Source organism: Numenius arquata, chromosome 5 (assembly GCF_964106895.1).
Source record: "Numenius arquata chromosome 5, bNumArq3.hap1.1, whole genome shotgun sequence".
Classification (NCBI taxonomy): domain Eukaryota; kingdom Metazoa; phylum Chordata; class Aves; order Charadriiformes; family Scolopacidae; genus Numenius; species Numenius arquata.
In genome coordinates this window covers 44,491,375-44,509,932 of record NC_133580.1, presented here as the reverse complement: position 1 = coordinate 44,509,932, position 18,558 = coordinate 44,491,375, and the positions used below count along the sequence as shown (strand labels likewise).

General features: G+C 36.2%; 1 protein-coding gene across 3 annotated transcripts in view; it reads left to right on the top strand.

Moving 5' to 3' along the window:
• NEK1 (NIMA related kinase 1) overlaps nt 1-18,558 on the top strand; it is a 46,117-nt gene that overhangs the window by 13,745 nt on the left and 13,814 nt on the right. The window contains exons 12-26 of one of the 3 annotated variants that reach the window (XM_074147934.1): nt 723-782; nt 1,035-1,088; nt 1,230-1,277; nt 1,370-1,444; nt 3,206-3,384; nt 3,466-3,597; nt 6,961-7,063; nt 10,673-10,756; nt 11,307-11,390; nt 12,685-12,762; nt 13,824-13,919; nt 14,451-14,624; nt 16,419-16,484; nt 16,575-16,809; nt 17,901-18,053. In XM_074147934.1, coding sequence (XP_074004035.1) covers nt 723-782; nt 1,035-1,088; nt 1,230-1,277; nt 1,370-1,444; nt 3,206-3,384; nt 3,466-3,597; nt 6,961-7,063; nt 10,673-10,756; nt 11,307-11,390; nt 12,685-12,762; nt 13,824-13,919; nt 14,451-14,624; nt 16,419-16,484; nt 16,575-16,809; nt 17,901-18,053 — 1,621 coding nt within the window. The remainder of the gene's footprint in view (nt 1-722; nt 783-1,034; nt 1,089-1,229; nt 1,278-1,369; nt 1,445-3,205; nt 3,385-3,465; nt 3,598-6,960; nt 7,064-10,672; nt 10,757-11,306; nt 11,391-12,684; nt 12,763-13,823; nt 13,920-14,450; nt 14,625-16,418; nt 16,485-16,574; nt 16,810-17,900; nt 18,054-18,558) is intronic. The other 2 variants (XM_074147935.1, XM_074147936.1) reach the window with 2 other exon arrangements.

Here is an 18,558-nt window from a genome sequence, read left to right as displayed (position 1 = left end):
AGTTTCAAAGGAGTGTGTAACCATCATCTCCTTTGTTTAGTGATACTAAAATAATTCATTGTACTTGAACTACATTGGCTTGAGTCTTTAAAGGCTTCCATCTTCTGAAATACTTGATTTTCAAGTACTCATTTGATAGGGTTTTAAGTCATTGAAAGAAAATCCTATGAAGCTCTCCGTGTTCTAGTACAGTCATTAAAAAAAAGCTTTAAAAATAACTATCACTTTTTTGAGAAGACTAGAGTAAGCAGCATAGTTTATTACATGGTGGTCTTCTTTACCAGGTATTCAACAGTGGCTGCGTTCTCTTCCACAGGTAACAAGAACCTTAGAGTTACCCAAGTGAAAAAGCCTAAGGATGACCTAATAAATCTGTTCTCTAAATAAAAGTGAATCTTAATATCTAGGGAACCTCAAAGACTTATAATAGGAACAGATTGTAATGCAGAATGGTATTGCCAGAGAAGAAAAATTAAGACAAAGCAGATTTTAAAATTACTGCCTTCAGCTTTCAAGACAGAGCTTTTAATAGAGGATGATCAAGTACAGTAGCATTTGCCCCTAGATACTAGTGCTTTTCATTTAAAATCTCCTGAATAATTATTTTAAATCCCATTTTGCACATACTAAGTTGTGGATTTAAGATTTTTTTTTTCTTATTAGAATTTTTCCTCTCATTCTGGCATTGTGCCATCTAATTTGAAATTTCACCTTTTATCTAGGCCTTTTCAACTCCAGTGAAGAAAACGAATCCAGGAGAAGAAAGGAGGAAAATGTTTGAGGTATCATGAAATCATCTGTTAATTTTGAAACTAAGCAAAAGCTAAGTCCAGAGCAAGAACAACAAAATAAAACCTTCAAACCTTTCCTCCTTATCTTTTTTCCCAGGCATTATATAACAGTGATTTTTTTTTTTAAATTTTTTTTAAGCTTTGTTGACATACACCAGCAATTGGAGCACTAAGCTATCTTGAGAGAGACTTGACAGAATAATGGCTTAGTAATAAATACCAAATGATATGCTTATTTTTCAGGAACCTTCAAAAAAGAAAAGGTTAGAATTGCCAGAAAAACGCCAGAGAGACCAGGTAGACAAGATTCTTAAGACTCTTTTTTCCACCAGTAGTAATTTTAATGAAATATCTTGTGGTGTGTTACATGTTGCGTAAGAAAATGGAGTAATTTGATTTTTCCACTTACTAAACATGTTTAATCCTTGCACATTGCAGATCAGTTTACTGAAGGCAGATGAAATGAGAAGATTGGAAAAAGAAAGGGTAAAATATGTTTAAAATGTGTTAATAGTGAAGTTCGATTTTTACTTAGTGATTCCTTGAATTATGTTTTCCTGTATTGTTTTCTCCTTCAGATGGAACGAATAAACAGAGCCAGGGAACAAGGATGGAGGAATGTGCTTGGTTCATGTGGAAGTGGTGATGTTAAGGTTGGCAGCAGATGCAGAAATGTGGTGTAGTCTTGTTTCCCCCACCTTTTGGTTATCTGGCATGGTCTTCTCTTTTCAGAAAGACCTGCTCTTGGCGGTCAACTCTTGGGGCTTCCCATTATTAAGCTATGGTTACTTTAAGAGAAACTCTATAACAGACTCTTCCCTGGCTTTTTGGAGATCGTGCAATTTTCATTTTTAATACTAAATTTCTGAATCTCTTTCTGCTGGTAATGGTTTTCATGCACCACTTTCTTTTTTCCACTCCTGCTTTTGCTACTTTTCCTCTGCTGAATCTATGCATGAACAGCTTCTTCCACATTCAAGTGTGTTCTTGAATTCTTTTGTTGAAACCTTTTTCCGGGTTCTTACTTTCTGATAATGGACCTCTTCCCCAGTATTGGACACCTGCTTCTAAGCATTCTTTGTTATTTAGCAATGTAAATGGCTATGCTTATATATACTGATAGATATATCAGGAGAGGGATGAAAAATTTTGCGTAAATCTAATTGTTTTTTTTCTGAAAGCAGTAAACTTCACAACCATTCCCTTCTGGCATAATTTAATGACATAATTAGTCTGATTCCAATGACAGTTTCTTTTTGCCTATTTGTGTGTCATGGTTTCATGGAACGAACTGTTCTGGAAAGTAGTCTCGTGAAGTTATTTGAATATAAAGGTCTGGGCACTTTAATCAGACAGAGTCAGTGCAGGAATTTAAGTATTGCTGTGATGTAAATCTTTTAATCTATTTGATGATGGGTGCTGAGCAACTGAAACTCGATGTGAACTAAATTCCATTGTCAAGTATATTCTGTTCAAGAACTCCTGAGTAGGCAATCTTAAACCTGTGACATTTGTACTCATCTCTTAGAATTTACTTAAAATACTTATGACCACTCTGGAAGGAACGTTGACACTATTGTTACAACAAATTCCATAGGTTCGCTACCATGGGCTATTTGACTGCTTCTCTCAGCTGTAAAGGGATCATTTTTATGCATGTGCTGACAACCTTAACCTTGTTTTGCCAGTTTCACATTTTCTGCATCCATCCTTGGCTACTACTGTACATGGCTGCTTGCAACATTTTTTTTTTTTCTTAATTAGTTTCCCATGAAGTTTCTGTAGGAATTCTAATTCTTCGAAAATGACAGAGATAATTAGCATAAAGCAGTAGCTTGTGGTAGATGCTCTGCTGATCTGAGTTTTAGTAGAGAAAGGTCTTAATTCTGGTGATGAATCCAAATTACAGGTTGGTAACAATGAGGGTTCTCAGATTGGTATTAGGTGCAGATTTTTCAGCAACCTTAGAAGTGTGTTTAACCGTTTCCAGCTTCATGGAAAAAATGGGTGTTTGCTACAAATCACTCATTAGTACTTCAGTTAGTACTATATTGTTTTTAGCTATTGTGCTAAAACTTTGATTTCTGCCATGTAAAATATCTATCTCCAATTATACTTCAATGGATTTTTTTACCAATAACTTCCAAAAGGTGTGACAGATGTCTCGTGCATAACCAGACTAATATCAGAGGGAGGTAAAACACTGTTATTCTGCAGTGCTAACAAAAAAATAAGCTCTTAATTTATCTATCTTATAGCTTGTTAAAGTAGGGGCATGCCAGGAATAAAACTAGGACCAATTCAGAGTTGTTGCAGGACATACTAATGTTTTTATTATGCTGAAGAGGTGAAAATTGGAAGGGCTTGTTAAAATCACTGTTTGAGATTTCCACCCTACTTCTTCTAATTTCCAGGCATCGTATTATGGTGGTGGAGGTGGTGTTGGTCCTTTTCCTGTGTCTTCCAGAGGACAATATGAACACTATCATGCTATTTTTGACCAGATGCAACAGCAAAAGGAAAACATCAGAGTAGCTGAAGAAAGGGAAGCCAAATTCAGGCTGAAAGTCCAAGGCCGAGAAATTGCTGAAAGGTAGGCTACCTTCCATTAGAAGTTGCACGTGGTCTGCTTCAGATGAAAGTAATGAAAGTTACTGTACATATTTATCTACAGAGGAATTCCACCTGGAATACGTCCAGGAGTTCCTAAGGGGCCTGCAGGTCATCACCATTCACCTGATGCTGGTGCAGTTAGGAAAAAAATGAAAAGATTGAAGGAGGTGTCTAAACAAGCCAATGCAAACAGGTTGGACTGTGATAATCCATAAATCTGTCCCTACATGTTAGATTCTTGTTCTGTGTCTTGTTCCATTTAGTAGTTGGACATGTCTCCTTTTATCCATTGGTACTGTGCTGTCTGTCTGTGTGTTAGTCCCTCGCAGACCACAATTATTTTAGAACCAATGGAAACTTTGGCTTCCCCAATAGTGGAAAAAATGGATTACTGACAACTGTAACTAAACTAGATTTCAGCCAAAATTCTTGGCTTAATGCAGTTGCAGATAACATAAGCCTCCTCCTTTGCTTTTTTCATAGTTCCACTTTTTGTGTTACCTGCCAAGATGCTTCCTTCTGCTGTCATCTCATTCTGACTGCCTGCTCTACATCTAAGTGTTGGACTCTAGCATAGGAGAGCGTGTAGGATGCTTCTAGAATTGCTAGCTCTTCGTTATCGATCAGTGGAAATATAGGAGTCGCCTTCATTGAGATGTGAATGCTGGGTGTTATAATGGCGTGCAACTTTTAATTCAGTGATGCTTGTTCTTTGCAATTACTATAAACTGGGTATTTTATATATAAAAGGATTGTAAACAAGTATTGATTATTTTTCTTAATGATTTTGCTCTTTCAAGTAACTTCTTCAAAACATCTTTGCTTTCCTTCAGATCTGTTAATAGTGCACAAAGAACTGTCTGCACTCATGAGCAGTAAATGGGAAAAAGCCTTTTTTCTAGAAGCTTAGTACATGAGCGTTATTAACTAATTTTCCTGGAGGGACAAATTTTCTCATGCATCATTTAAACTTCTGCAGATCCAATGATTTATCCCATGGAGGAAGAAATAAATGGAGTGAATGGGAGGAAAAGGAAGTCACACAAAAAAATCATTCTTCTAAACTGATTTTATTCAGTTTTATGTTTTAATATAATATATTATGTCTTTGTAGATTTTTTTTTTCCATTTTAAAATTTGTAGCAATAATATAACATTTAACACTGATGATACAATTTTGCAAGCTACAAGGTATATTTTATTTTCATTGTAGTAATTCAGGTTGTTGTGAGCTAATTAAAATTCCTCCTGGTACAACCCAGTACCGGAAGGTGTATTTTCTCAGCTGATGTAGATGCATATTTTCATCCTCCTTTATGTATTCCCAGTGCTTTGCACAAAGTGCCACAATCCCCAGATCTTGCCTAGATTAGGAAACGCCGTTTGCCTCACGCGTTTGACAATATTAAATGATACTTGGCTATACCTGGGTAAACTGTTCTAAATGTGTTCAAATTGTGAGGACTATAGTAGAGGGCTGCAAATCATGAATAGCGTGAAGATCATGAAGAGAAATTGATTTAGTATTGCTCAAATACATGAACTTGGAAGCACTCAATGAAAATACTGTGCAGAAGTTTCAAAATAGAGATTTTTTTTTTTTCCATTTGTAAACTGGATTACCTTTTAGCTTTAAATTGAGGTGCTGTTTCTTAGCATTTAAAATGTGGTAAGTTTTTGTACTTTATTATTGGGAAGCAATTGCATTATTGTAGCTAGCCTAGCGGTATTGCTCTCCTGCACTTTATTTTTTCAGCTGGAGGTGACATATAAAGGTGAGTGTTCAGGATGTTTAGCTCAACCAAAGAATTTAAATAATTGCAACTCTCTTAAAGATAGGTAATTTAGTGTATGCTAAAGAAGTTGAAAAATTCTCAAGTTGCAATTTTTCTGATTACACTACCACAATTAACATAAAGCTAGGTGTGTTCAACAATCTTTAAAAATTGTCTCTTGGACAGGAGTGCAGCCCAGAAGAAATCTAGCTGAACTGTTTTAACAAAATGAGTTGCTCAGCTTCAGAGTAGGGAAAACCATTTTCATAAAATTTAGTTGAAATAAGTTTTTCCTGTGAATTTGGTTTAAGACAAATAGGTGTGGTGTGTTTGGTTTTTTGTTTTTTTTTTTTTTTTTTTTTCTTGGGAAACGCCTCTCCTCCAACACTGTAGGCTAAACTTCATCTGTATGATACAGGTTTGGATAGATTTCACTATCCACCAGTTGAGTTCATATGTAATGTACAGTTACAGTAAAAATCTTGTAGTGAGTCAAATATATGCATACAAAGATTATCAAGTTTTTGTTTCTTTACCAGTAACACCTACATGGATCATCTTGCCTTTTCAGAGCAGGGACAGTGTTTGTTTTATTGTATCAAAGTAGTTTTATCTCTGTCTTCCTCTTAATGAATTCTTAGCATACAGAAATATTTCATTTCACTGTTTCCGGGGGGGGGGGGCGATGAGGGGAGATGCAAGGATGTTTAATTAATGTGTTAATTCATTTGTTAGTTACTAGCAATAACTCCTGTATTGCAAAATTACTCTAACTGTCTCAGCCTGATGGGTTATTGGCATTAGTTTATGCAAATTTCTTGCTGTCTGTTGCTGGACCCCCGTCAGTACTCTGCAGTCAAACAAGGTGAGCGGAACCTTGGAAAGGGGATTGCCTTATCATTCTGCCATTTGTTAGAATATTTTACACTATTTCTCAGTGGTTTTGGTTTGTTTGTTTTTTTTAATAGAAAGCTTCCTCTGAGTCCACTTCTAACCAATTTGTCAGAAACTGGTTCCTCTACAAAATGATTGATTGTATGAACTAGGAGAGTTGCCAGATGCTCAGTTATGGTAACTTGAACAAAGCCTTCTGTCTACCCAAGCAGGTCCCTGACCTGGGGTGGAACATGTGAGAAAACCCATCTTGTTCTGGCTACTTTTAAGGTAGTGAAATTCCTTCACAGTCCCTTTAAAAGCAAGCAAAAATCCTCCAGGATACCCCAAAAGGAGTTGCCAGAACACTCTGAGAATGCTAGCACTGTGCTAATGATCAAAGTGGTAGAAGCTTTTACTCCAAATGTCGGTCAGCCTTGAAAAGCTGCTGCGGTATTGACCTTACCGACTGGCTCATGTGATGAATTCTTGCTCATCTCTGAAGGGAACCCTTGAAGGAGTCGTCTTTTCCACAAATGATAACCATAACGAAACAAGCTGAGACATTTTCAGAAATGATCACACTAAGATTATGTTTTGATGTTCATTTTTGTTTTGTGTGACCAGGATCTGGAAGGACAACATGGTGGTTTGTGGTGTTTTGTTTTTGTTTGGTTTGGGTTTTTTTCAATAAAAATGTTCTTTTAACTTAGTTGAGCTTATTTTCCTCCATTTTGTGGAAGTCTGACTTGTATTTTGGCTGATGAAAGGCATTTTTTTTGAAGATGCCTTACTCATAGAATGTTACTTTCTTGCGTGTATGTCTGTCCTAGTTAGAAGAAAGGTGGGGGGGGGTTAAACATCATATTTCAGAGACTTTCATCTTGCTGTGTGTTGCAATTACTCAGGCAAAAAGGATGGATAGCTGCAGATAGAGCAAAGCAAGTTGAAGAATTCTGGCAACGGAAGAGAGAAGCCATGGAAAACAAAGCTCGAGCTGAGGGACACATGGTATGGAATCTGGTCTTCCTATGTATATTACTGTTTCAGCATGCATTATGAGTCTTTGAAATAGCATCGTAACCATGAAATTCTGGCTAAGTATTTTCCTTAATTATCTTTTTTGGGGGGGGGAGGGGAAACAAAAACGAATGGGAGGTAGGTTTTTTGCCTTTTGTTATTGATTTTACTAAAATATAACACATTTGTGCAATACATTTCTTATGACTAAATTTATTAAAAAAGGAAAATACCTTTTTTGTATGTGGCTAACTTGATATTGTGAATTTTATAACATTCATTTACATGGTTTCCTGTTCATAGCTTTTAAAGTTTTGGTTGAGATTAAACTTTTTGTATTATTCAGTAGCTTGAACATAAAATGAAGTTTGATTAAACTGATACAGCTAATGATTAGATACAGTAGTGTGTTTTACAAAAACACATTCTGCTTATTTAGAAGGTATTATAAAGACATCTATCTCTGTCAAGATCGATGTACTAAAACCTTTACTCTTGGGAGATTAATTAATGGACAGTGTCACAAAATGCTTTGTTCTTTATGCTTGCCATTCTAAATTCAATATTCCTTTAGGAAGTATGTTTTGCAGTAATGATATCATGGAAATGACTTATTTGCACTAGGGCTTTGTGTGGTTGAACTATGTGTTTTCATAATATGGAGAGTTTTGATTTTTGAGTGCTTCTCCACACTATTCATATACAAATTCATGTACTATCATTTGCTACTGATCGTAGAAGTTCTCAACGGCTTCCTTCTATTTGTGCAGGAAAATAGGAACTTTTATAAAAAAAAAATAGAACTTCTATGACAAAGTGACCGCTTGGTGGATGAGGGAAAGGCTGTGGATGTTGTTTACCTGGACTTTATTAAGGCCTTTGATACGATTTCCCACAGCATTCTTTTGGAGAAACTGCTCATGACTCTGATAGGAGTACTCTTTGCTAGGTAAAAAACTGGCTTGAGGGTTGGGCCCAGAGAAGGGTTGTGAATGAAGTTAAATCCAGTTGGAGGCCAGTCACAAGTGATGTTCTCCAGCGCTCGGTGTTGGGGGCTGTTCTGTTTAATATCTTTATCAACAATGTGACCAAGGGGATTGAGTGCACCCTCAGTAAGTTTGCAGGTGACACCAGGTTGGGTGGGAGTGTTGATCTGCTTGTGGGTAGGAAAACTCTACAGAGGGATCTGGACAGGCTGGATCGATGGGCCAAGGCCAACGGTATGAGGTTTAACAAGACCAAGTGCTGGGTCCTGCACATGAGTCACAACAACCCCATGCAGTGCTCCAGGCTTGGGGAAGAGTGGCTGGAGAGCTGCCTGTCAGAAAAGGACCTGACGATGTTGGTCGGCTGTCGGCTGAACATGAGCCAGCAGTGTGGCCAAGAAGGCCAATAGCATTTAGCTTGCATGAGAAATTGCGCGGCCAGCAGGACTAGGGAAGTGTTTGTTCCCATGTACTTGGCACTGTTGAGGCCCCATCTTGAATACTGTGTTCAGTTTTGGGCCCCTCGCTAGAAGATGGACACTGAGATGCTGGAGTGTGTTCAGAGAAGGGCAACGAAGCTGATGTGGGGTCTGGAGAACAAGTCTTATTAAGAGCAGCTGAGGGAGCTGGAATTGTTTAGTCTGGAGAAAAGGAGGCAGAGGGGAGACCCTATTGCTCTCTACAACTACATAAAAGGAGGTTATAGTGAGGTGGAGGTTGGTCTCTTCTCCCAAGTAACAAGTGATGGGACAAGAGGAAATGGCCTCAAGTTCCACCGGGGGAGGTTCAGATTGGATATTAGGAAAAATTTTTACACTGAAAGGGTTACTAAGCATTGGAACAGGCTGCCTGGGGAAGTGGCTGAGTCACCATCCCTAGCAGTATTGAAAAGACGGGTTGACGTAGAGCTTAGAGATATGGTTTAATGATGGTTTTTGTCAGTGTTAGGTTGATGGTTGGACTAGATGATTTGAAAGGTCCTTTCCAACCTTGGCAATTCTATGATTCTATAATTCGACTTGCTGGCAGCAGGTCTCATATAGGGGTGGGACTATTGTCCAGCAAACCATGATGCTCGAAAAGGAGAAATCAGTAGGAATCATCAACTAACATACAGGTCTTCGTTGTATAAAGACTTCTAAGTCAAATGACTTGCACTAATTTATCCAGCTTGGGTTAAATATAGTTGCAGCCAATACAGTTTGGCTCAGTAGGTGCGTTGATGAGATACTTTCAGTCATCTCTTCTTTAAAACAGCTGCTGACCTAAGTTGCTACTTCACTGCAGTTGTGTGGCATTGCAAAGCATTGAGTCCTGGTCTTTGAAAATTTTAGTGTAAGCAGATGAGTAGAAGTTAACAATATATGAAAAGAAAATAAGTTCTCAAAAATCTTACTTCCAGTTTTTCTTGTTTAAGAGCAGTAATACAAATCTTCACCGGTTTGATAAAAATACCTAAACTAACTCGAAAGCTAGAATGAAGAACAATGAGATGACTTGAATGGTGCCCTTTAGCTTTTGTAAAGCTCAGGAACATGCATAAAAAAGTTAAAAATAAAACCAAATATTTTCTGAAAAGGTGAACATGGAAAATATTCCTTTCTATTTTGCATGACTTAATGCTCAGGCTGAAATCAGAATTTGTGGAGTCCTCATGAACGTGTGCTACTTATCCATAGGATGGTTCCTTTAGTTTGTTCTCTGATCCCCCAGTCGCTAAACCACGGAAGTTCAGAAACATGCTATTCCCTTGATTTTTTTTTTTTTTTTTTTCTTCTCAATCTGAGAGATTATTTAGCCGGAATATTTGAATTCAGTCCTCCCTATCAAGAATTTAACTGGTGTATTTACTTAACAACTCTATAGTCAAGCTTGAGAAAGCTAAAGCCCTGGTATTTTAAAGATACCATGCAACTATCACATGTATACTTACTGTCTTTATTGTATGTTGAGTTAACAAATCATGATATTTTTAACCTGTCAGCAGAGGCTTATCATGAAGAAAATAATTTAAATATCTTGGATTTTAATCTGAGTGGGAAACCTGGATTTAAATGATTCTTGTACTGTTTTGTATTGGACTGCCTTAAAGGTTGAATCCTTTCAGTGACAGTTAGGACGCTGAGTACATCACACTAACCAGGACCATATACTGTGAATGAAGTATTTTATTAGTTTGAGTTTGCTACTTGTAGTATTTTTTTAAAAATAGTCATGTGGAAAAAGCTTCATCTAAGAACATATGAAGATTCCACTTCTATTTTAAGCTTGGCTCAACAGTAGCAGAAATGCCAACTCTGTGCCACAATTTGTATATAATCCAGATGTAGAACTTGTGCCCATCAGAATTTAGACTTTCTAACATGGGAGAAGATCAGAATTGCAGGGAGAAGGCAACTATATTCTCAAAGCTCTAGTCTTACTCTTTGGCTACTCAGGATTTTTAGTTACTACTGTCATGTTTCATAAAAGTGAAAAAGGGTTATTGGTTAACTTCAGAACAACTGCGGATCATTGATGGATTTGGTTTCTTGTAAGTGAACAGTTATTGGATAAAGCAGATAAGTTTACTGCCCTAGCCACCTTAAATTTGATACCATTAAATGGCAAACAGGGTACACTGCAAAGCGTGGCAGATATCTATGGAGGCAGGACCATTTCTGCAAGAGGAAGGAAATCCAGAAACAAGGAGGAAGAGGTATGCTTGCCGCATGTTTGCCACTTCGCTCATCACACAAATAGCACTATTTTGACCTTGACTGTACCTAGTTTCCCTGCATGGTTCATCTATGTAACAAAATAAAAGGACACTGTGAATTCCTAGGAAATAATTTACTGTATAAAGTTCTAATGCTTGGATGTGGTGTTCTTGGTTTTGTTTGTTTATTTTTTTTAGAAATAATAAAAATTTTTGTTTACATCAGTCTGTCTCAGAGAGGTTCTTGAATGTGCATACATACAGATAGGGCTCTGTATCTTAATCCTGTTGTGATCAATTCCTGGCCTTCAACGATATAAAATGTAATGATAGCTTAATACTGGGAAACATGCATTCCAGTTTTCTTGATTTTCATTAGATGAGAGTTTTTCTGGAAATTAGTAAATGCGAATATGGTGATAGTAGTGTGGTGTTTGTTTGGGTTTTTTTTACCCATCTTATTTTTTTGGTGGAATCTTATGTATTTTCAGTTATACTGAAACTGTGTCCAGTGTGGTTAACTTAAACTTATTTCCTTTTTTTGCCTTAGGAATATTTGGCGAGATTAAGACAGATCCGTCTACAAAACTTTAATGAACGTCAACAGATTAGAGCGAAACTTCGCGGAGAGAAGGTTGGTTTGAAAAATAATCTTAAATACTTATGGAAGTTGGCTGTGAGATTGGCTTTTATCCTTGCAGGAAGGCTTTTCTCATAGGCAGTTTTATATGTAAACACATGTTTTTGACATGCAGTTCTGTTCCACAGTTAGTGTACTTCCATCTCCTCTTCCAGAATACGCCAAAACCATTATTTCAGTGCTGGGGGCGCAGATTCAATGCCTGTGAACTAACAATGTTTTAAAAAGATAACATAAGGTTATGTCTGAATTTGACATGTAAATTTCTCATCAAGCACTAACATGTTCATATTTATTTGCTTTTAGTTACAGGAACTTCTCCAGAATTCTTTTTTTGACAATGTTTACACAGAATATATATGAAGTGATTATTTTCATACATTCTGTAGGTGTGTGTTAAAGTTAGAAACTCCTGGCATGAGCTCAATTTAATTGATACGCTTTCTTTTTTTTTTTTTTTTCAAACATCACTTTTCCAAAATATGTTTGTAATACAACAAAACCTAAATATGTTCATAAAGTAGATTCAGAATGAACACTTCCTTAGGTGTCAAATGAATAATCCAAGGCACCCTTGGAAGCAATCCATTTACTTCTTTAAAAAATTTGCAAGGCAATCTATGTAGTAAATATGGTCCGCAGTTTGTTTCCATCTTTTCATTAACCTTAATCTTGTACTCCTGTCTGTTCTTCCCCTTCCTATCTTAATAGTGTTCAGGTTTCCTCAAGTGATTATCTACTTATATATTCACACCCATATTAAGTGCTTTCATGCATCTTATGTATAGTGAGTGGACATATAAGGCAAGAGTGTGCCCAGTATCGCTCGGTTTATTTGGACCACTATCTCAGCTAAACAGAGTTCCGCATTGCTATAGGTTTTGGGGGTTCATTTTTGTTTCTGTTTTGGTTTTTTTTTATGTTAAAATAGTCTATTTTTTTCCTGTATTAGTGACCTCTTGAATTGTTTATTTTCTTTGACCTTGATTTCATCTGGTGAGATGCCAGAGAGCTAAATTCAAGTGAAACTTCTTCAGTGCATTGAAGAGGAACCCATTGAAGAGGAACCCCCCGCAAAATCGAACAAATAAACAATACAAACCCCCACAAATCTCAAAGATGAAGTTCATTCCAAGTACATGTTACATTTGAGTAAGGAGTTATCTAGTGAAATTATGACATGTCTTAGTCATACAGTCAGTCTAAATGATCCAAGTAGTCACCTAAAATCACTCAGCCTTTAAATACATGAATTGATGATAATTCTTTGAGGACTCTTACTTTGCAGAATGAAGCTGTCAGTTCTGATGGACAAGAATCAAGCGAGGAAGCAGAACTGAAACGCAAAAAGATAGAAGCGCAAAAGGTAATTGTGGGGAGGGAAGTGATAGAACTTACTGTTTTCACATTTGTTTCATATCTCATGAAGTTTCTTACATTTCTTTTTGCTATTAATAGTTTGTTCATACAACCACTACAAGAGGTATTTAAGTGCGTTGAGGTAACAATTCTGTTCAACTGTTTTATCTCAGTAATTTTAAAATATGTTGTGACAGCTTAGCAAGTCAAGGATTTTTTTCTATCCCTGCCTTTGAGATTTTTCTCTAGGTCAGCTTTAATCCTAAAAGCAATTTGGTATAACTAAAATAGCATTTTGATACTGAAAGGGAACGGAAGATGTACATTAATTAACAGCAGCCTTATTTCAGTCAAAAGAATAAAGGAGGGTAAAACTCCTTACATGTGCTGACATGGGCTACACGTGGATTGGAAGGTGAGCTATATACCCCTGTGATGAAGTGCTTTTAAAGTGTTTCACAGAAATCCAATGTTTGACTGGAACTTTATTCCTTGTGGTGTTCTTCTATCAATAACTCTCTCTACCATACGATACATAGAGTAGATAGAGTAATACTTGCTATGATTATTATTTTTTTTACCCATCATCTGCAAAGAGCAATGTTTAAAAAAAAAAGCTAACCTTACACCTTACCTTAAAATCAGATATGGAACAGCAACTGAAGCTTTTTGTGTTTATGTTGAGTAAGTATGTAAAGTTTAAGCTGAATAATTAATATTTTATGATTAATGCATTTGGCTTCAAAACTAATTTTAAGTAGAAATTCTAACTTTAAATTACTGTTTAATATTACTATTTACACTAAAAATATAACCATGCAAATCGGGAATTGTAATTAATTTTTGAGGAGTTGCCATTATTTAAATGTAGAAGATCAGTTGTTATACTTGTGTGGTGATTTTGATTTGTCAGTGGAGTCCTCCCTTCATAGTCTATACAGATATAAGTGAGAGAAAGCAAGATGAAGTAATCCAAGAATGTTTCTTTTTAAAATGTTCCACAGAATGGGGTACTAATGCTTTTTATGATTTTAAGTTGGTCTTTTTTTGCTTGTTTGTTGGCTACAGGCCCAAGCAAATGCTCGAGCTGCAGTTCTGAAAGAACAGTTAGAGCAAAAGAGAAAGGAAGCATATGAAAGAGAGAAGAGAGCCTGGGAAGAACACGTAAGAAAACAAATCTTGTTACACGCAGTCAAAGAAGGTAGTGCCATATCTTTGTATAACTAAAATCTTATACTGTGATTTTTTCAAGCTTGGATAATTAGTTTGCCTTCTGAAACAGAGGAGAACATCTGTCAGTCAGAATTTCCTCATTAGAAGCCTGATCTTGGGTATACTTGAATGAAGAATCTGGTTCAAGAATTTAAGAACATCAACCCTAAGAATCATTAGGATTACCTTAAGCATTTTATTAACGATCTGTAACTTACCAAAGTGTACTTAACCTTCTTTTGCTTCTGTGTGTTGTGGAATGACAAGTTCAACTGGTAAAATACCATTACAAACCCCAGAATGTTATGAAACTGATTAACTGGAAATTGTTCACAGGTGCAGCTGGCAGTTGCCTTTTGTATAAAAATGTGGGGCATTATTGTCCTTTTTTTAAGGTGTACATGAGCCTATTTGATAATACTGTGTTTAGTGTGTGAAGTCTTGAACTTTATTGATTTAAATTTTTCATTTGAATTTATACAGCTGATAGCGAAAGGGGTAAAGATTCCTAATGTGCCTTTCCATGTGGGAGCTACAGAACACAGTCCTGTGCATGGACTACAAGAGCCTGGAGCAGCTCTTCCTAAGCCACAACTTCCAGTGAAGCCTGGTACACCAGTCATCTCCATGACTTCTGCTTTGAAGGAAGTGGGTGTGGTAGGTACTTTTGCAAAAAGCATGAAATGAATGGGAAAAAACCAAACTGATTTGAAAAAGAATGTTTAGAAGACAGATTCTGTAGATTAGGCAGAAAAAAAAATCACTAGGGATACTTGTTGCTTCTTGTTAGGGAAAGGAAAAACGTAAAAAGAAACAAACTTGGAAGCTGTTGAATACATCTGTACACTGAAACTGAAATTCAGTTGGTTTTGAACAAAATGGCTTATTTATGATGAACCCTAGAGTGCAATTTCAATTGTGATCAGGGCAGTAACTGTTAGTGGAAGAAGACATCAACTAACCAGCATTTTCATCAGCCTCAAAGAGGGGAGTTAAGGAGTTTGTAACCTGGTGGAAATGAGGAAATAAATTTTGACTGATAGGACTATTTTTATATTAATCCTTGTTTTCAGTGAGTTTGAAAGTATATGCTGATTATAACGCAGAATATAAAGTTTGAGACTTGTATCTGATAGTGTTGTATCTTCTTACTGTCTAAAAGTATTAGACCTCCTAATTTCTGTTTTCTGTGAGCTAGGGCCCTGATATCGTAAATGCTTACATGTTTACCTCAACTACCACCATCTTATTTAAGTAATAATTGTGAAACTGAGCACACAAGTGAGTGTTTGTACAATTTGGGGTTTTTAACACAATCTGTGTTAACTTGAATGCTAATTTTCACGTTTTTTACCTAACCTATTTTCTAGATTTCAGTGTAGTGTGGGGTTATATGCTGTATACAACCCTCAAGACTATGACTATGGGAATATAGTGAAACTTAGTGTTAAATAGTGTTTATAAAATGTAATAGGCTGAAAAATGTCAGTTGATAGCTGGAAAAATAAATAAATCAATTTTTTGGCAAATACTTAAATCATTAACACATTTTTTTTCCAAGTGGATAGTTTGTCTTACAGTAATGCAAGATGATGACTAACTGACTGAAAATAAGCACACAGAGCAATTGGAGAAGACAAGCCTTGTATACAATAACTATAAATTACACATTTTTGCCTTCAATTTTTAGTTTTATTATTTTACATATTTACTATTTTACAATTTTGAAGAGTAAATATACTTTCTAAATGAAGTTGCTTTTGGAAGCCTGGTAGGTTTTATGCAGTAGTTGAAATTACATTGCTCTCTTCATTGAGGCAGATTAAGAACAATGCAGAATGTTTTCCTGAAAAATGCACCACATAAGGGAATATTTGCCTTAATTTAGTGTAATTGTCTGTCTAGTCTCAATTGACTTAATCTGGGCAGGATTTCTGATATGTTTTCAGATATCAAGGAACTACTCTTTTCTTATTCTTTACTGACTTGACATTATATATCTGCTGTAAACACTGAAGTTGTCTCATCTCCCTTCTGCTTTTCTTTACAGGTGCTCCTTGACTCCGTGCTTGCCATTTTTTTTGTTCCCTTATAGAATTACTCATTGCTATCATTGGAATTTGGTACCATTCTGCTGTAGAAGTTGTATCTAGCTTTATCTTTACAGGCTTCATGCTCTGAACTTTCACCTCTCTTCTTAAACTGAGGCCATTTTGTTGGCTCACCACTTTCAGATAGTGAATGGTTCAAAGACTGAAGCTGCCCTTGAAATTTTGTCTTTGGGAAGCCCCATAAAAACAAAGTATCATACATTCTTTCTTAGTTTATATGCAGTTGTCAATGAAAAGGTTTTAGGGGTGGTTTTTGACTATTATGTCTATTAATATTCTCAAGATTATTTTTTTCTGACATATTCTTCTACATTGTATTTCATGCTTCTTGGACTTAAAGGATGAAAATGTAACTGCTATCCAGGAAGCTGACGAGGAAATAAAAAAGCCAGATTTTGCAATGCAAGTATGTAAAATTTTACTCAGTTTGATTTAGTTCTCTTTTCCTTTTAAGAAGGGTACTATTTTAAGTTATATATGTTGGCCCTTATTTCAGAGTAAACGAGAAATACTGAGAAGATTAAATCAAAATTTTAAAGCTCAAGAAGATGAGAAAGGAAAAAAGGAGTGCAAAAATATTTCTGAATCAGCTGAGTCTGAAGATGGTAGGGAACAACAGGAAGGTGACCATCCTCTTCAAGGAGATCGCAAAAAATGGGGATCTCGGGCATCTGAGTTGGTAGTTCCTCTAGCTCAGTTATCAATGGAAGATTCTTTCTTTGGAACAGACCGTAAGTACTTTTATTTTCACCATGGTATTAGTAAATCAGTTTACCCCATGTGTAGTATCTGTTTTTATAAAGCAAGTACTCTTTATTATTATCTTATTATCAGTTGTGTGTCATTTGCTTCTAAAAAAACCAGGTGGTTTTGTATTCCCTTGGATAAGGAGTAAGGCACAGGCTGAGTAATTAATTGGCCGGCAGGAGATTCAACAAATAACTTCCTAATTTCAATACATAATTACCTAGTTAAGTGCATGGTTGCTTTCTTTGTAAGTGTCTTTTAAATAGGTACTGATTTAACAGAATGAATAAAAAGCACTTGAAATATATGAAAGTCTTTTATTTAACTTCAAAATCCTTTTACGTTATCAGTAGAACAATAAAACCGGAAGGTTTTCTTAATTTATATCTGTTACATCTATTGCATCCTTCATCAACCTTAAGTTTTTTTCTTTTTCTAAATAGAGCTTGTCTTTTCCAGTTTTCTATCTGCCTTCTCTGGTCTTTTGGGTGGAAGACCTTTTCCTGGTTTCAGTGTGTCTTATTAAGGGTCTGTTTCAAATTGTCGAAATAAATAATCATTGAGAATGTGACAGACTTACATCATTTCATAGCAGTTCTGTGTGGCTAGGATGTTAGAAGATCAAGAAAGTTCTTCTTTTGCTCTGTTCTTCTTTATATTCTGTTCTGTTGCTTTATATCCTCTGTTTTCCTTGGAGGGAGAAATAACAGAGACAAATGTCAAAGGATAGCAGGGCAAGAGACTGTCTAGTTTCCCATTTCAGGTAAAGTTAAGACCATCTCATGCCAGTTTTAATCATTTATACTGTTTTCTTCTGGAGTGCCTGAATTGCTGAAAAGATCTCCTGCTGCAATTAAGTTTCAGATGTTGAATAACTCCTGTTATTAAATGGAATTGGCAGAAAAACTCTAGACTTTTGAGGACAGTCTTTAGGCTGTCTGACTTGGGGTGAGGTGGCATGAGTCTGGCTTTGTAGTTTTTAGTTTTGTGGGGGGGTTGTTTGTTCCTTATAAAGAAAGTGAATACAAGCTTTTCATTTCTAAAAGTTTCTATATGTGTGTTTGTGTTCTGACAGGACAAACTCTGGGGGAAGTAATTAAAAAAGATACCGGGGAACCCCACAGGAAAGTCTGGGGCAAAAGCCCTACTGATTCAGTCCTGAAGATCCTAGGAGAAGCAGAGTTGCAGCTCCAAACTGACCTACTTGAGGATCTAGATGTAATAAACGGTAAGGACAGCTGGTAGTTACCTGCACTGCAAGTACAGGATGTGTCAGATTGCTAGTTTGTCTACTAAACCAATTTTGAAGTCATAAAAGCATATTCTATCCTCACCATTGCTTTCCACTTCTGGGTGTTGCCTCATTCTAAATGTCAACGCAAGCTGATACTGGAAGACACCAAAATATTTCAAACTCAGTGAATTGGTAAGAAATTAAGAAGGATGTGCTGAAAGGGAAGGATCTTCACTTTGTTGAAAAGTCTTGGACTTTGCTTATTGATAGAAACAAGTCTGTTTTTTAGAAGGATATCATCAACTGCATATTGTATTACATAGGTCCTATTACATTCTTCTTAGCATATGACTTATCAGTGGATTTTTTTGGGGGGGGGTCAATGCCTGCTTTTTGCCCTTTCCAGATGAAAGGATTTGTTTATCCCAATAATAAGCTTGTACTAATGATAACCATAGAATCATCTAGGTTGGAAGGGACCTTTAAGATCGAATCCAAA